The 17843-nt window shown below is 42.8% G+C and overlaps 1 protein-coding gene and 1 long non-coding RNA gene across 4 annotated transcripts in view; one reads left to right on the top strand and one right to left on the bottom strand.

Moving 5' to 3' along the window:
• Positions 1-15475, top strand: part of LOC309533859 (complement factor H-related protein 5-like) — a 61201-nt gene extending 45726 nt beyond the window's left edge. The window contains exons 1-8 of one of the 3 annotated variants that reach the window (XM_082225521.1): positions 5161-5458; positions 6671-6841; positions 7771-7959; positions 9021-9203; positions 10919-11131; positions 11773-11946; positions 12848-13030; positions 14825-15475. In XM_082225521.1, coding sequence (XP_082081647.1) covers positions 5395-5458; positions 6671-6841; positions 7771-7959; positions 9021-9203; positions 10919-11131; positions 11773-11946; positions 12848-13030; positions 14825-15030 — 1383 coding nt within the window. In that variant the 5' untranslated portion in view covers positions 5161-5394 and the 3' untranslated portion in view covers positions 15031-15475. Of the gene's footprint in view, positions 1-5159; positions 5459-6670; positions 6842-7770; positions 7960-9020; positions 9204-10918; positions 11132-11772; positions 11947-12847; positions 13031-14824 lie in introns of those variants that run through there. The other 2 variants (XM_082225522.1, XM_082225523.1) reach the window with 2 other exon arrangements.
• LOC309533905 lies at positions 15345-17789 on the bottom strand. The gene is made up of 2 exons (XR_014220499.1): positions 16341-17789; positions 15345-16060 (listed from the first exon to the last, which is right to left on the bottom strand). It is a non-coding gene; the product is annotated as an uncharacterized lncRNA (long non-coding RNA).
• Positions 17790-17843: the final 54 nt, after the last annotated feature.

The following is a 17843-nucleotide window of genomic DNA, read 5'->3' as shown; positions in this document are numbered from 1 at the left end:
TGAAACTTACTTCTGGGTTAACGTTTATAGGACTGTAGTATTACAGAAGCGGATTTAGATCAGTGTGACTGGTTCTGCTGCACTGGGCACTGAGCCTGCGGCATCACAGGGCATCACAACTATGACATGGTGAATTGAACAGAACAGAAGGGGGGGGTGTTGCTGAATTTGGGCCCCACATAGGACACTGCTGAAATCTTAAAGACCAAATTATGCCCCTGGCTATTACTATTGCTTTTGGCATATTAACAGCCCCACAGATATATGTGGCTGCATTGGTGGCTACTGGAATTTGGGAGTAAAGATCTGTTTCTTATGTCCTTAAATCCCAATATTAACAAACCATGAAAGTATCTGTCAGATCAGTCTTCTAGTCCTGTTTTCCACAGTAAGCAATCATATACCTCTGGTACGCCCAAAATGCAATAACATTATCTTGTGCATGTTCCCTAACTAGGGATAGATTTTGTTTCTTTCGCTTCTCTGTTTCCCAATCTTAAGTTCTTTTGCTCCCTTTATATATTTTGCTGTTTTATAAATGAATAATAAATAATAATCAAAATGAAAACAACAACCTAATAACCCCCCCCCCAAAAAAAAACACCCCACATTTTAAAAGGGTATAAGACAGTGGTGGCAAACCTTTTGGAGACAGAGTGCCCAAACTGCAACCCAAAACCCACTAATTTATCGCAAAGTGCCAACACAGCAATTTAACATGACAAACCTAGACAGCATCTTAAAAAGCAGAGACATCAGCTTGCCGACAAAGGTCCATAAAGTTAAAGCTATGGTTTTCCCAGTAGTGATGTATGGAAGTGAGAGCTGGACCATAAAGAAGGCTGATCGCCGAAGAATTGATGCTTTTGAATTATGGTGCTGGAGGAGACTCTTGAGAGTCCCATGAACTGCAAGGAGATCAAACCTATCCATTCTTAAGGAAATCAGCCCTGAGTGCTCACTGGAAGGACAGATCATGAAAATGAGGCTCCAATACTTTGGCCAGATCTTGAGAAGAGAAGACTCCCTGGAAAAAAGACCCTCATGTTGGGAAAGATTGAGGGCACAAGGAGAAGGGGACGACAGAGGACAAGATGGTTGGATAGTGACCTTGAAGCTACTAACATGAGTCTGACCAAATTGTGGGAGGCAGTGGAAGACAGGAGTGCCTGGCGTGCTCTGGTCCATGGAGTCACGAAGAGTCGGACACAACTAAATGACTAAACAACAATATTTAATATTCCATTAAAAATGAGCTGGGGGGGGGGCTGCCCTGAGTTGTAGAGCTTTGGGGATTTTTTGGGGGGTGCCAAGAGTTGCAGAGCTTTTGCAGGGGCTTGGATCACTGTTCTTTTTGGGGGGTGGAACACTCACATGCATTATAAATACTTCCTGTAGCACACGGAGCAGAAACAACACATAGTCTCAGCAATTGCAGGCAGCAACCAATCACACGAACTACAGCCGCTGACTATCTCCTGCTCGCTGCAAAAAATCCCGCCAATCACTGGAGGGGGGGAAGGCAGGAAAACACCTGCTTGGCTGCCGATAGACAGTCTCTAAGCTGCTGTGGGGGCCGTGCCCTTGAAGGATCGGTTTATGCACGAGGAAATGTGGGGGGAAGTGGCTGCCCAATTTGAAAACCCAAACAACAGCATTGCTGGCGCAATGATGCGTGCCATATATTTGCCACCGCTAGTATAGGATATCAGTCCTTGTCCACACCATTTCACATTTTTTGAAAAAGAAAAAATCTGTTCACGCTAAACAAACCATTTTGCGCCCCAAATTTGCCAGTGTATTTCAAGTCTCATTTTTCCTAATAATGAACTTGGTGACCCCTTGGTGACCCCGAGGAATGTTGATCACCCATAGACAGAAGAATGCCTGCAGCTCATTTCCTACATTCCAAAGCCACTTTTCACTCACACAAGTCACAAAGCCTCTTACAAACAATAAATAACAATAACAGAATGTAACATCACAAATACAACATAAAACAAATAAAATAATTAACAAACCATTAGTAAATCAGTAAAACAATTACAAACCATCAGTGAAACAATGCCCGCAGGTCATGGATTTCGCCAAAATCCCGATGCTGTGCAATTCACTCAAAAATGGTGCCAAACACCTGCAAATTCCCCCTGCAAGGCTTTTTGGTGCAAACACCACATTTCCAGGTAGGCTGAAAAATGAGCCCTTGGCGCCCAGGCCAATGGGTCATGGTTTTTGCCAAAATTCTGACGTTTTTCCGCGGGTTAAAGTACCGAGGGCTGATTTTTTTGGCCTATGATAAAATGTACTTTTTGCACGCCAAAACTTGCAGGGGTGAATTTGCAATAGTTTGGTACCATTTTTGAGACAATTGGATAACGTCAGATTTTTGGTGAAATTGTGAACTTTTTCAAAAAAATGTTTTTCTACGGGCTAAGGCGTTGAGGGCTAGCATTTTGGTCTATGATAAAACATGCTGTTTACACTGCCAAACCATGCAGGGGAGAATTTGCAACAGCTTGGCACCATTTTTGAGACAATTGAATGACATCTAATTTTTCATGAAATTGTGACCTTTTTCGAAAAACGTTCCCCAGCAGAGTAGTCTCTTGACCCCCATCCGACGCCTCCCCTCTCTGCGCGTAAACCTACTGCGCAGAGAGGGCGTGGCTAAAGGGGGACCTGCCCCCCCACTTTGCTCATGCACAGTGTCTTGGCTCTCTCTTGCATCCTCTGAGCCCGGCATCTCTTCCCCACTAGAGGCGGGGCTTCCCTCCTCCGCGGAGGAAGTGCTGCTTCTCATGATCTTGGGAGGCTCCCTGTAATCCAGCTGCCCTTCCATCTCTCGCCTCTGAGCTGATGGCAGTTCCCTGACACATATCATCCTTAATTTTCCCTTCATTTTTCCTCCCTCCCCCCTCCCTCCCACACAAAGCCCCACCCCGACTTCCCTCAGTTCCAGGAGTCTCTGGTTTCTCTGTAAATGCTGTTCTCTGCATGTTACAAATTTGTAAAGATCCTTAAATTGTTTGACTTATTATTGTCAATAAAAAGTTTGTGAATGTTTATTCGAAATCTGCCAAGGAGTCCAATTCACTTTGTTGCCTCTTCAAATACTTTGTTAAGGGTTCCCATTCATCTTTAAAGTCACAGTTATCCTTGTTCCATGGCTTATGTGTCAATTTTGCCTGTTCTGCATAGTCCATCAGTTTTTCTTGCCATGATTTTTAGTTGGCATTTCTTCAGTCTTCCATCCTTGTGCTATTAGGACTTTTGTGGTCGTTGTCGCATACATGAAGATATTTTTCAGCTTTTTTGGCAGGTCTTTCCCTACAATCCCTAACAAAAATGCTTCAGGTTTTTTTTTTTGACAAATGTTAGATGGAACATTTTCTTCAATTTGCTATATATCATTTCCGAAATATTTTTATTTACATTACAGTCCCACCACATATGATAAAATGTCCCTTCCTTTTCCTTAGACTTCCAACATATATTTGAACTAGTTTTGTACATTTTCCCTAGCTGCACTGGTGTCACATACCATTTGTACATCATCTTCATATAACTCTCCTTCAACAGGGAACAGTCTGTAAGTTTTAAATCAGTTTTCCATAATTTTTCCCAATCTTCCATCATAATGTTGTAACCTATATATTTTGCCCATTTAATCATGACTGATTTTACCTCTTCATCTTTCGTCTCCCATTCTAATAGTATGCTGTATGCAGCCTTCAGTAATTTCACTTTCCCTTCAATCAATTCCATTTGAAGCCAGTTTTGTTTTTTTTTAAGCAAACAGATGGCAAGTTATTACATCCGCATTGTTCCTGGGAATTTACTTGGCAGGAACTTGTTTTTTCTACGTGACTGTTTGTGCTTTGAGTCCACTCAAGTGAGTGGGATAGATTCAACCTTTCTTCTTTCATGGAATAAAGCTCAATGCAACCTTTAATTATCCATATTATAGTTCCTTTAGAACCACCCATTGCCACCACTGCCTCCACTGTGTGCCCTGCAACATCTGGCACTGGCAGAGAAGTGGTGCCTCCTAGGGCCATCTTAAGCATATTTGGCACTGTGGTGCAAGTGATGTTCTTGGCGCCTCTCCCCCTCCTCATCCTCCTCGCCCCCTGCGCTGGGCAGCTCAAGGCTCGCTTGCCACGCGGGCTTCCTCAGCAGTCCCGCTACTGCCACGGGGCGGGCAGGAGGGAGAAGGGTGCCATGTAGTTTTGCGTGCCACCACCACCACCTCCTCTCCCAGGCAGGAAGCGAGAGAGCACAGCTGGCCGTAGGAAGAGCAGCCGCCACCCAGCATGTCCCGGACTCCCACTGCTGGGTGCCACTGATGGGCGGGCGCCCTGGCGCAGGGCGCCACTAACCCTAATGGATAAGATGGCCCTTGTGCCTCCATTGGTGCCAATTTCAAGTGAAAGCCTGCCAATTTCAGGTGAGGTCTCACCCGAAACGGATGCAATCTCACCCCAAATTGGTTTCAGTGCTGGTGCTGCTTCGTTGCCACTGGTGGAGCTGAGCTGGCTCTGCCTAGTAGTGCACATTGCTGTTTTGTTGTTGTTTAGTCGTGTCCGACTCTTCGTGACCCCATAGACCAGAGCACGACAGGCACTCCTGTCTCCCACTGCCTCCCGCAGTTTGGTCAAACTCAGGCTGGTAGCTTCGAAAACACTGTCCAACCATCTCATCCTCTGTTGTCCCCTTCTCCTTGTGCCCTCCATCTTTCCCAACATGAGGGTCTTTTCCAGGGAGTCTTCTCTTCTCATGAGGTGGCCAAAGTATTGGAGTCTCAGCTTCAGGATCTGTCCTTCCAGTGAGCACTCAGGACTGATTTCCTTCAGAATGGAGAGGTTTGATCTTCTTGCAGTCCATGGGACTCTCAAGAGTCTCCTCCAGCACCATAATTCAAAAGCATCAATTCTTCGGTGATCAGCCTTCTTTATGGTCTAGCTCTCACTTCCGTACATCACTACTGGGGAAACCATAGCTTTAACTATACAGACCTTTGTTGGCAAGGTGATGTCTCTGCTTTTTAAGATGCCGTCTAGGTTTGTCATTGCTTTTCTCCCAAGAAGCAGGCGTCTTTTAATTTCGTGGCTGCTGTACAGCTAAAAGGGCTTTCTCAGAAGTTTGCAACTTGGTAAGAAAGGTTTATTGCTGTTCCGCCTAGCTGCCATCATCACACCAAGTGCTGTGCCAATGCAAATCTTTCGCAAACACTCCTTGTTGGTTTAAAAGTTCATGTTCCCCATTCCAGTAATCCTTCCTCATCTCATGGCACAGAGCCATGAACCACCAGTGATCTTTTTTTGCAAGGAGAGTCATTAGAAAAGTTAGTTGTAGAAAGTGAGTATTCTGTGGCCAGGAGCAAGAAGCAGCGCTATGGAAAGCTGGCTGGTCTCCGTACTTCCATTTCTTCTGTGGACATGCTGTACTTCCCAAAATGGTGAGCCCACACTTTTTAATGTATGAAAAGCTCAACAGTATACTGAGGAGTAATGATTTTATTAATATATCAACTTGTAAACACCCTCCCATCAGATGTCAAAGAGATAAACAACTTTCTGACATTTAGAAGACATCTGAAGGCAGGGCTGTTTAGGGAGGTTTTTAATGTGTGACATTTTAATGTATTTTTAATCTTTGTTGGAAGCCGCCCAGAGTGGCAGGGGAAACCCAGCTAGATGGGCAGGGTACAAATAATAAATTATTATTATTATTATTATTATTATTATTATTATTATTATTATTATTATTATATTGTAAATGGCAGAGCATTTCAGCCTTATAAATACTTATACTTGAGGATTACCAATATAGATGGTTATTTTGAAAAATATTGGATTTAAGATGCATTTATTTAACACATTTTTAATGTGTCTTTCAGTGTTCCAACCTTCAAAATATGTTTTACCAGTTAAAGTTAGTTCAAAAACTATAAGGCTATAACAGATAAATATTAAATAACATCTAAACGTTAACATAACATTAAAATGATAGCATCAGCTTATTTTTTTAAAAAATGGGAAATATTTGACTTGTGTTTGGTTTCAAAGTACAGCTTTATTTATTTACTGTCAGGCTTCAGGGAATTGGCTTCCTCCCCCGTGGCTTGTATATAAGCAGAACAAAGGAAAAGGATTCTTCTTACTAGTTAGAAACTTAAGTAATCACAGCAAGAGAACCAAGAACCCATCTCCTAGTAATAGTGGTGCTCCCAATTAAATAGCCCACCCCCTTCAGTCCCTATGAACATAAGTCACTTCTACGTCTCGTAATCTGAGCTTGTCCCCTCTGTGCTTTCTGTTGTGTGACTTTCTGAGTCCTTCTAGCTTTGGGGAGGGCGGTGGAGGAATGCTGTCTAGAGACTGTGAATCTGTTAATCCTCTCCCTTCCAGTGTTTCTTCTCCTAGGTGTTCACCATCCAGTATATCCCAGCTTCTGCCTTCTGAACTATGCCCCTCTGCAAACCACTGTTCCCAATCTATACTGCCCTCCTGGGAAAATTCAGGATCTGGATCAGGAGCGGGGGGCGGGGGGCAGGAGGAGGCTCCCGCCATTCCTCCTTAGTGCAGTCCTCCACAGCACGGTCCCTGACATTTACTGTGCTTTCAGGAAAATGGGAGAATGTTGATATTGATGGTAAATATAATTGCAGTTTGTGAAGAACCACCTGACATTGATTTTGGGGAAATGATAAGTGATGAGAAGGCCAGATACCTGGAGGGTGACAGAACACGATACAAGTGCAACCCTGGATATGTCTTGGAAGGCACTGAATGGATAACATGTCGTGGGCAAAAGTGGACACCTGCACCCAGGTGTTTGGGTAAGGAGGCATCTTGACTTTCAATATTGCAAACTCTAAATCAAAATGTGGGGTGTCCAACATAGCCTCTAGAAACCCAACTGCATGCAAAGTTGCTTTCTCCATGTTTGAGGACTTAAACACTCTGTCAAGAATTAGGAACTGCTGGCCTTCTGGATTGTTGTTGGACAGCAACTCCCATCATGATATGAGGTATAATTCAATAATATTTGAGGGATCACAGATCCCTCATCTTTACACTGTTTGGATACTTTAATTCTGCTAATATGGATCAATGGATTTGCATAATTGGGCAGAATGCTGTAATTTGAGGAAACTAGAGAATTCACATTCTGGATCAGAGTTATTTAGTGCAAACATCGATAGCCAGAGTTGCCATATTGTTTGAGAGTTCGACTAGATCTGAATTCACATCTCCAGTATGGAATCAAGGTGTCATTTTGGGTCAGTTTGCATCTTTGAGCTCTTGCTCCTTTTCTCAAGACTGTGAGGGGAAAAAGACAAGAAGGGTCACAATCCAATGACATACAGGCTATAATCCTATACCCATCCCAAAGATTAAGCCCATTGCACTGAATGGGAGTTACTTCTGAAGTGCATCTATAGGGTGGTGCTATTAAATACATCCCCATACATTTCAGTGGGTGGCAAGTTAGAGACTATTTTTACTCCAATGTTGACCTTAATGGGTTTTTTCCAGTACTTAAATGGAAGTTGACAGAAACCACAATGAATGACTGAGTGGGTGCAGCAAATGAGTCTGTCCCTATTGTGTTTCCTCATGTGTTTACATCCTCCTGTTTTGAACACGTAAAGACAGCTACAGATATGAGGTAACCTTGCAGCACAAAGAGGGCAAATGGAATAGGACACACAGAGAAATGAGTCCCAGTGATGATCCCCGCCTCCTCTCCCTTTCTTTCTTTTAGCACCCTGTGGTATCACAAAACAACAGCTAGACGCAAAAGACCTGCTCCTGCCTGGGAAGCGAAGACGGTCCCAGGTGATTCAGCATAACCAGTTCTTGCAGTTCCTGTGCAAGGAAGGACATGTCATCACAGCTCCTTCAGTCAGGAAGTGTATCGATGGGCACTTGGATTTGCCATTGTGTATCTCTGGTAAACATGCTGTTCATATTGAAAAATTCCTCCATGGTTATTTAAATGTTCAAATGGTCTATAACTACCTCGCTTTCCAGTTCAAAAGCGAACGCTTCCAGTGCTGTCTTTCTCATTGGTTCAGAGAGTCTCCAAATTATCTGAGTTGCTGCAGGGCCCCAGTGCTTGTTCTCTGTCCAGTGGACCATAGCTTGATTCTGCTAGAAATCTAGTTTTCATTCATACGGCACTTGCACACAACAACCATGTTCATCTGGGACCAGAGGTGGTGTGTCCAATTTTGCCACCTGAGGTGAAAAGGGAATGTGTAGTCCCTAGACCCCCCACTGCACTGCACCCCTAACTTCCACTGCTGTCAAAATGCCCCTCTCTTGCAAACGTAGCGAGAGCCATAGGTTTCCACAAGATATCCCCACTCATCTTCTCCACCCCAGGGTAAGGAAGACAAGCAGCCATACTGTCTGCAAGAACTCAGCCAGAGTCAGGGCACTGTGCAAGGTGTTGACACTTGTCTTTTCCAACCATAGAGTGGAGAAGACAAAGGGCAACACCACGTCTTGAAATTCTTCCTTCAAAGCTTTGTATTCTGAGGGAATCAATTTGCAGCCAGGAGCTGATTACCTTGGTTGCATTATTTAGATGCCATGCTATTGCTTCTGAGTTGGAACTAGCTTTTCCTCTGTTTCAAATACAGTGGTACCTCAGCTTACAAACACCTTGGATTACAAACACTTTGGGCTGCAGACTCCGCTAACCCGGAAGTAGTACCTCGGGTTAAGAACTTTACCTCAGGATGAGAACAGAAATTGCACAGTGGCACACAGAGGCAGTGGGAGGCCCCATTAGCTAAAGTGGTACCTCAGGTTAAGAATGGTTTCAGGTTAAGAATGAACCTCCAGAACGAATTAAGTTCATAACCAGAGGTACCACTGTATCTCAAGAGAGAGAGAAATACTCCATCTCGACATGCCTGATTTGAACAAAGGGATTTCAAAGTCCTTCATTTTTGACCTTTGGTAACTGCACTAAGTCACTGTTCTTATCACTTTATTATTTACCAGAAATGGGGAAAAACTGTAGTCACACACCCACTATTGAGAATGGAGACATTATCACCTTATCACAGAAGCAATATGCATCTGGCTCTTCAGTGGAATTCAAATGCCAAAAATATTATGCCATGGAAGGAGAAAATAGAACTTTTTGTAACAATGGGAACTGGACAAAAGTGCCCATTTGCCTAGGTAAGAACTTTCCCCCCTCTGTTTTGATAGAAATTCCATCTTCTGGCATGCATATAGGGTTGCTTCATTAATTTCTTTTATATGTGATATATTTGGGAAAGGTTCAAATAATTGTTTCTTCTTAGTAAAGCACCACCATGAAGCATGTGAGATATGGAGAGGGACAATCCTAGTTCATATCTTGCTTTCAGGCAATACCTTTAGCATGCTAGTATCCTCTCAGCAGGGACGCGGGTGGCGCTGTGGGTGAAACCTCAGCACCTAGGACTTGCCAATCGCATGGTCGGCGGTTCGAATCCCCGCGGCGGGGTGAACTCCTGTCATTCGGTCCCAGCTCCTGCCCACCTAGCAGTTCGAAAGCACCCTTAAGTGCAAGTAGATAAATAGGTACCGCCTTATAGCGGGAAGGTAAATGGCGTTTCCGTGTGCTGCTCTGGTGCCGGCTCGCCAGAGCAGCTTCGTCACACTGGCCATGTGACCCGGAAGTGTCCTCGGACAGAGCTGGCTCCCGGCCTATTAAGTGAGATGAGAGCACAACCCTAGAGTCTGGCAAGACTCGGGCAGGGGTACCTTTACCTTTATCCTCTCAGCTTCTGTCCCCATTCTGTAAAATATAGGTACTAATAATATGAAAAGTAGTTGCTGAACAACGTTTCCAAGCACAATTCAAAGTGTTGGTGTAGACCTTTAAAGTCCTAAACGGCCTTGGCCCAGTATACCTGAAGGAGCGCCTCCACCCCCATAATTTAGCCTGGACACTGAGGTCCAGCTCTGAGGGCCTTCTGGTAGTTCCTTCACTGTGAGAAGCGAAGTTACAGGGAACCAGGCAGAGGGCCTTTTTGGTAGTGGCGCCTGCCCTGTGGAATGCCTTCCCATCAGATTCAAGGAAATAAACAGCTATCTGACTTCTAGAAGACATCTGAAGGCAGCCCTGTTTAGGGAACTTCTTAATTTCTGATGTTTTATTGTGTTTTTAATTTTCTGTTGGGAGCCACCCAGAGTGGCTGAAGGAACCCAGACGGATGGGTGGGGTATAAATAAATCATCATCATCATCATCATCATCATCATCATCATCATCATCATCTTTTGAAGTACTTTGGAAACTTAACAAGCACAGTGTCTGTGATTGGGAGAACCTGTGGCCTTCCAGATGTTGTTTGACTCCAGCTCCCATCATCTCTAGTCAACACGGTCAAGGATGATGGGAGTTGTAGTCCAACAATATCTGGAGGGCCACAGCTTCCCCATCCTTGCACTATATGAATGCCAAAAACGAGTTCATCTTTGGAAAATAATGCCATTACTACACCACTTAAGTGGTGGTGTAGTACCAGTGATAGGAGGTCTTAGTGCTGTTTCCTGGCCAGTAAGACTTCTTAGCAATGATACTTCAAAGAGGCACCTTATCAGAAGCAGAAGAGGAGTTTTACTTGGCCAGGCCTGGTAGACTACTTGCGATAGCCTGGCAGACCAGATTCTGCCTGCAGGCCACAGGTTCTCACATGACTTTAATGATAATTCTGCAAATGCTGTTTGTGTGTGTGAGAGAGAGAATTTGTTGCTTTTTTCAAATGCACTGGAATGTCAAAAAATTGACTTGTGTTCCCAAGACTGATGTATATAAAATCTTCCTTTTTGTTTAAGTTTTCCAATATGGCAAATACATACTCTGGTTGCCTTCATGAACAGAATCTATTTTCATTCTCATCACAGAGCCCTGTGGAATCTCAATGGCTGAAATGGAAAGCAAGAAAGTTGAGGTGGTCGGGCAATCGGATGACCATCGTTTTCAAAACTTATATGTACAACGTGGTACTTCTGTTGAGCTTTCCTGTAAACCAGGGCATGCTCCTGCAGCAAATTATTCCCCATCTGCTTTTGTAATCCGGTGCAATGGAGAAGCAATTGTGTATCCTGAATGTGAAGGTAATTCAATGTGGCATTATTTTTAAAATAACAAAATTTATATACTGCTTGAAAAATCTCAATAATCACTGGTTAAAGAATACACCAAGTTCTCATTGGGCTGTTTTGTGTTATGTTTGCTCCCTTAGTTTGTTCTTCTAAATCTTTTTTTCCTGCTTCTGAAAATGTGATGTTCTGTTGCCCTGCAATGGTTATGTGGGCTTCATAACTCGACCCCTGAAATTAAAATCAGCATGCCTGATGACCAGCGGTTTCTCTTTCCAACTTCTTCAGAACTCATGTCTTCAATGAAACCTTTGTCTGAACTCCACACCCCTCATCCCTCGTCGAAACAATGACCACATAATAGGAGCATTTTCTCATATTCCTCTCCAGTGACACTTGTTTCTCCTGTTCCACTTCTTCCTTGTGTCATTGCTATCTTTGCCTTTCTTCTTTCTATCCTGTGCCCCTGTTGAAATTTAAATTGTAGGATTTGTTTTTTTTGCCCTGATACTACTAGATAAATAGATTGGCTTAAAACAACAACAGCAACAACCCTTCATATACAGAGAGAAAGCAGCACTTCTAATCCAGGTGGTTTTGCCACTTGTTTTTCTGTTTCCATGTCAGATGTTTACTTCATTGTTTTTTTAAAATAGAAATTACATGTAACCCTCCAAAGGTGGCTCATGGCGCTTTTAGACCTCAAAGGAATATATATCATGGTGAGGATCTAATTCAAATTCAGTGTGACAGTGGATTTCATCTAGCTGATGGGCAAAATATAGCAGAATGCACAAGGAATGGATGGTCACCTCTACCACAGTGCAGCGGTAAGTGGAATCTGCATGTCTTAGCACAATTATTGAAGGGTTGGTGTACATTATTGTTGCTGGTTTTTTTAGTGGTCTGCATCAGTATGTATGTATATATATATATATATATATATATACAGAGTGGCTTATCCACACCTCCCCTTGTTCTGCTATTTCTGTCACCCCCTGGAACGAAACTGCTCTTTAGTGCTCAACAGGATTCCCCAGGGTTTCCCCAGACTGCCATTTGTTCTGATATATCACTAAAGAGTGGGTTTTCCCTTAGAAAGGAGGGGGGCGAGGGGAAAACTCCTTGGACCCATGCTTAGAAAGTGTGAGTCAAGTGGGAAGCTGCCAGGACTTGTGCTTTGTAGGCACAGCGTTTGTGGATGAGCCATACACACACACGCACACACACACACACACACACAAAGGTAAAGGGACCCCTGACGATTAGGTCCAGTCATGACCGACTCTGGAGTTGTGGCGCTCATCTCACTTTATTGGCCGAGGGAGCCGGCGTACAGCTTCTGGGTCATGTGGCCAGCATGACTAAGCCGCTTCTGGCGAACCAGAGCAGCGCATGGAAACGCCATTTACCTTCCTGCCAGAGTGGTATCTATTTATCTACTTGCACTTTGACATGCTTTCGAACTGCTAGGTTGGCAGGAGCAGGGACCGAGCAACGGGAGCTCACCCCGTCGTGGGGATTTGAACTGCCGATCTTCTGATTGCCAAGTCCTAGGCTCTGTGGTTTAACCCACAGCACCACCCGTAACCCATATATAAATATATATATTAATTTTTAAATTAAATAATTAAGCTAAATTATAGAAATGCTTGTGTGGACAGCCATATGTGTAATCCTAGTAAGTGCCATGTAATAGATTCCTTTTTCTGTTTCAATGCATCACGACAGATGCTGCGGGAAAATGTGGTCCTCCACCTCGTATTGAAAATGGAGACTTTCTGGGCACGGCAACTTCGGAATATATGCCAGGGGCGCAAGTACAGTATAAGTGCCAAGCTTTCCACAATATGCAAGGAAATCAATATGCACAATGTGTCAACGGGCATTGGACAGATACACCAACATGCACAGGTACAGGAAATTTCTGTAAATCTTTGCTTTTGCTGTTTTATTGAAGGATATTCTCTAAGTTCAAAAACCTGTGACTTAGTGGCACAAGTGTGATGTCAGCAGTTGGCATTGTTCCATCCCAGATCCTCCCAGGAACTACAGATAGCATTCCCATAAGGCAAAATGAGTGGAGTCATGAGTTCCAATTCCTCATTTAATAATAATAATAATAATAATAATAATAATAATAATAATAATAATAATAATAATAATTTTATTATTTGTATGCTGCCCATCTCACTGGGTTTCCCCAACCACTCTGGGCAGCTCCCAACAGAATATTAAAAACACAATAAAATATCAAACATTAAAAACTTCCTTAAACAGGGCTGCCTTCAGATGTCTTCTAAAAGCCAGATAGTTGTTCATTTCCTTGACCTCTGAAGGGCGAATGCCACTACCGAAAAGACTCTCTGCCACTTCCAGCCACCAGTCTGCATCCCACTAGATGCCAAGGAAATAAACAACTATCTGACTTTTAGAAGACATCTGAAGGCAGTCCTTTTTAGGGAGGTTTTTAATGTTTGATGTTTTATCATGTTTTAATATTCTGTTGGGAACTGCCCAGAGTGGCTGGGGAAACCCAGCCAAATGGTTGTTTTATTATTATTATTATTATTATTGCAAGGGGTTGGACTAGAAACAATTTCCAAATCCCTTCCACCTCTGTATTTCTGCATCTCCAGTTCACTCTCTGGATCTGTGCACACAGCCAGGCAAATTAGAGTTGCTCTTTTGAGAATGGTCAGTGGCAATGAACATAATATGCCCACAGAAGGGTCTGGTTTCAGTTAAAATAATCTCTGTGTGCAAGGCTTGTAAAGACTTTAGCCTGAGAAGTTGAAGAAATAGTTATTGGCCAAATGGATGAATAATATAAAAAAATCATAGAATCATAGAGTTGGAAGAGACCACAAGGGCCATTGAGTCCAACCCCCTGCCAAGCAGGAAACACCATCAGAGCACTCCTGACATATGGTTGTCAAGCTTCTGCTTAAAGACCTCCAAAGAAGGAGACTCCACCACACTCCTTGGCAGCAAATTCCACTGTCGAACAGCTCTTACTGTCAGGAAGTTCTTCCTAATGTTTAGGTGGAATCTTCTTTCTTGTAGTTTGGATCCATTGCTCCGTGTCCGTTTCTTTGGAGCAGCAGCAAACAACCTTTCTCCCTCCTCTATGTGACATCCTTTTATATATTTGAACATGGCTATCATATCACCCCTTAACCTCCTCTTCTCCCGCATATGTAGTCTGTCAATTTATTAGTCCATTTCATCACAAGCCATTCATACCTTACAAGCAAAGCATTGTATTCAACTAACTTTCACTTACCGTATTTTTCGCTCTATAGGATGCACCAGACCACAAGATGCACCTAGTTTTTGGAGGAGGAAAACAAGAAAAAAAATATTCTGAATCTCAGAAGCCAGAACAGCAAGAGGGATGGCTGCACAGTGAAAGCAGCAATCCCTCTTGCTGTTCTGGCTTCTGGGATAGCTGTGCAGCCTGCATTCGCTCCATAAGACGCACACACATTTCCCCTTACTTTTTAGGAGGGAAAAAGTGAGTCTTATAGAGCAAAAAGTACGGTAGTTTTTATCAGAGGAGACTGATGGATGGGACTACATTATGAACCTCAATTGATTTCAATGGGTATGACTAACTTTGGGCACAACCCAAAAGTTTTATTTGTCAAGTGAACTCCTCATTGTCAGATTAATCTCTATGATGACATGATTTGTGCTTTTTTGCAGCTCCTTGTATAGGAACCGAAGAAGATATGAATAAGAGCAATATCCAACTGAGGTGGAGATACAGTGCAAAATTTTATACAGTATCTGGAGATGTGACAGAGTTTGCCTGCAAATGGGGCTTTGGACCAGATCCAGCCTCTCCTCCCTTCAGAGCCTTATGCAGAGAGGGCAAGTTGGACTATCCAAGATGTATACCTCTACGTTAATTGCAGTTAAAGCACAATAACAAAAAATTCAGCACTCATAGGTGATATTTTTGTTAATCTAGAGAAAGCACTGTGTATTACAAAAGAAGGTCTGTACCAGTATTTAATGAATATTTTCAGTCCTGGCTCTGACCTTAAGTTGTATCATGGAAATCACTTTTCAATGTTTAACCATATATGTATTTTTCCCCCAAACGCTTTTTACTGAGATTTAAGAACACCAACACCAACCAACAAAAACATCACACCTTATTACATATATCCTACTTTATGCTCCATAGAGCCATTGACTTCCGTCCTTCCCTTCCGCAAGATTTCTTATTCCAATCTATAATTCACAGTTTCATGGGTTAAAAATTACACCGTGACGTAAGATTTAATTCAATCCTGCCAACGTTTTCATATTTCTACAATTCTCACTTATATAAACCATAAATTCACTCCATTCTTTTTGGTACTTCGTCTCCTCCTGATTGCGAATTCTGTGTGTGAATTTTGCCATTTCAGTGTTTTCGACCAACTTTATCTGCCATTCCCTTACAGTCGGAAAGTGACTTCCACTTTTGGGCTATCAAAACTCTAGCTGCTGCTGTTGCATACAAATATAGTCTTTGGTCTGTCTTCTTAATATTTTCTCCCACCAAGCCTAGCAAAAATTCTTCCGGCTTTTTTGGAAAAGTATATTTAAACATCTTTTTTTAACTCATTATAGATCGAATCCCAAAACTTTTTTATTTTGTTACATGACCACCACATGTGGTAAAAATCACCGTCCTTTTCCTTGCATTTCCAGCAAGTTTTGCTACTTGTCCTATACATTTTTGCCAGTTTGGTGGGAGTGAGATATTAATGATAGACCATTTTCATAACATTCTCTTTTAAAGCAGAGCATGCAGTGAATTTTAGACTCTCGTTCCAAAGTTTAGTGTTTAACCATATAAGTATGTTCATTTTTCTCATTTCCTCCCTGTGTTTCCCCCTCTGTTTTTTACCATCTCTTATTTTCTTCTACTCACTCTCTTTCCTTTCACTCTTTTCATCTTCCTCTTTTAAAGAAGAAGAAGAAGAAGAAGAAGAAGAGTTTGGATTTGATATCCCGCCTTTCACTCCCTTTAAGGAGTCTCAAAGCGGCTAACATTCTCCTTTCCCTTCCTCCCCCACAACAAACACTCTGTGAGGTGAGTGGGGCTGAGAGACTTCAGAGAAGTGTGACTGGCCCAAGGTCACCCAGCAGCTGCATGTGGAGGAGCAGGGAAGCGAACCCACTTCACCAGATTACGAGTCTACCGCTCTTAACCACTACACCACACTGGCTCTCCTCTTCCTCTTTTAAAGTCCTCAACAGAATTAAAAAGATAAAAAGTGGTTCTGGTGACGCTAGTAAAACCCAGATTAAGCCATGGCACAGCACACCTAGGGGTTTTAACTCACAAGCAGGAAAAAATATCTGATTCCTCACTCAGCCGTTGGAATAAATTCACCAAATCCATTTAAATTTCAGTGCTGCTAAGCACCAGCCATCACAACGTGATTTTTTATATATATACCAAAATATTTGAAGCTTCCCAAAAGTGATGCCACTGCCACCAACCTGTCCAGTGTGGGAGTATGTCTGTGAGGTCAGGATTGCATCAGTGCACCCTCACAGCCCTGTTTCTTGCCACCTCCCTGGTCCCATACCAACCAGGTAAGCATCAGTGATGGTCCTATTGGAAGAGCAGCTTTGCAACCCTGCTCCACTACCTAGCCACTCTTGCATATGAGTACATTTGGGAAACTGGCCTTAAGTTTTCATTATGTCAAATGCTAATGACAACTCCTATAAAATGATAGCTGGTATATGGACCCTGAAAGAATTCATAAGGCAACTGGAAACTTAGCTAATAAATGCTGGAAATGTAGAACGATCCACATTGGAAACTTTATTTATAGCGGCTTCATCACAAAGCAAAGGGATTTTGGTCTCAAATAAGAAACAGAATAGGGAGATTAATATGCACACAATTAGATCTGGATCCTGTCTTTCTTTTTATTAAGCCATATTAAAAAGCTTCCAGTGCAACAAAGAGGATTAATATGCTATATACAGTAAGATTGTTTTATGCTAGATGCCAGGGAAAGGCGCAAATCAGAATGAGCAGAGAGGCTGTACAATTGTGCTGTTGTGGCAAAGCTTGCAAGGTATTTAAGAGGGAAAGGAGGAAGGCAGAACAAGCTGCACGACTACTTCCTGGACAACAAAGCACCACCCTCAGCACCTCTGCCTTATCAGGATAAAGCCTCTCTTTATTGTAGGGTTGCCATATTTTGAAGAGCAAAAAAAGAGGACACATTTAACTATGGCTCTCTCTGGAGAGTCTCATCATGAAAAAGAGGACTTGTCCTGGAAAAAGAGGACATATGGCAGCCTTACTATTGGCACCCATCCTGCCCATCAGTCAAACACTTTCCCAACTTCTCTTGATTCTGATGGAATGGAATATGAGAGTTATCTGTATTCTGAATACCGATGAGACCATGCACCAAAATCCTGGATTGGTATCTCCCTGCAGTCTCATGGATGTTGACTATCATAGGATACAGAATGGATTCTTACAGGACCTCACAGCTTAAAACAGAACACAGAAGAACGCAACCATCTCCTAGTACTGCATCTTGGTAGCAACCAGGCAGTTAAGAGCAGAACCATGTAATAATACCTGCTCAGCCATGCCCCCTCAGCAAGTTTTAGTAAGCCGTGAGCAGCAAGGTTTGAGCAGACAGGTAAAGGGACCCCTGACAATTAGGTCCAGTCATGACTGACTCCGGGGTTG

This window comes from Podarcis vaucheri (assembly GCF_965113315.1).
Source record: "Podarcis vaucheri genome assembly, chromosome: 6".
Classification (NCBI taxonomy): domain Eukaryota; kingdom Metazoa; phylum Chordata; class Lepidosauria; order Squamata; family Lacertidae; genus Podarcis; species Podarcis vaucheri.
The sequence above is the reverse complement of the archived record's forward strand: the minus strand, read 5'-3'. Positions and strand labels throughout refer to the sequence as shown.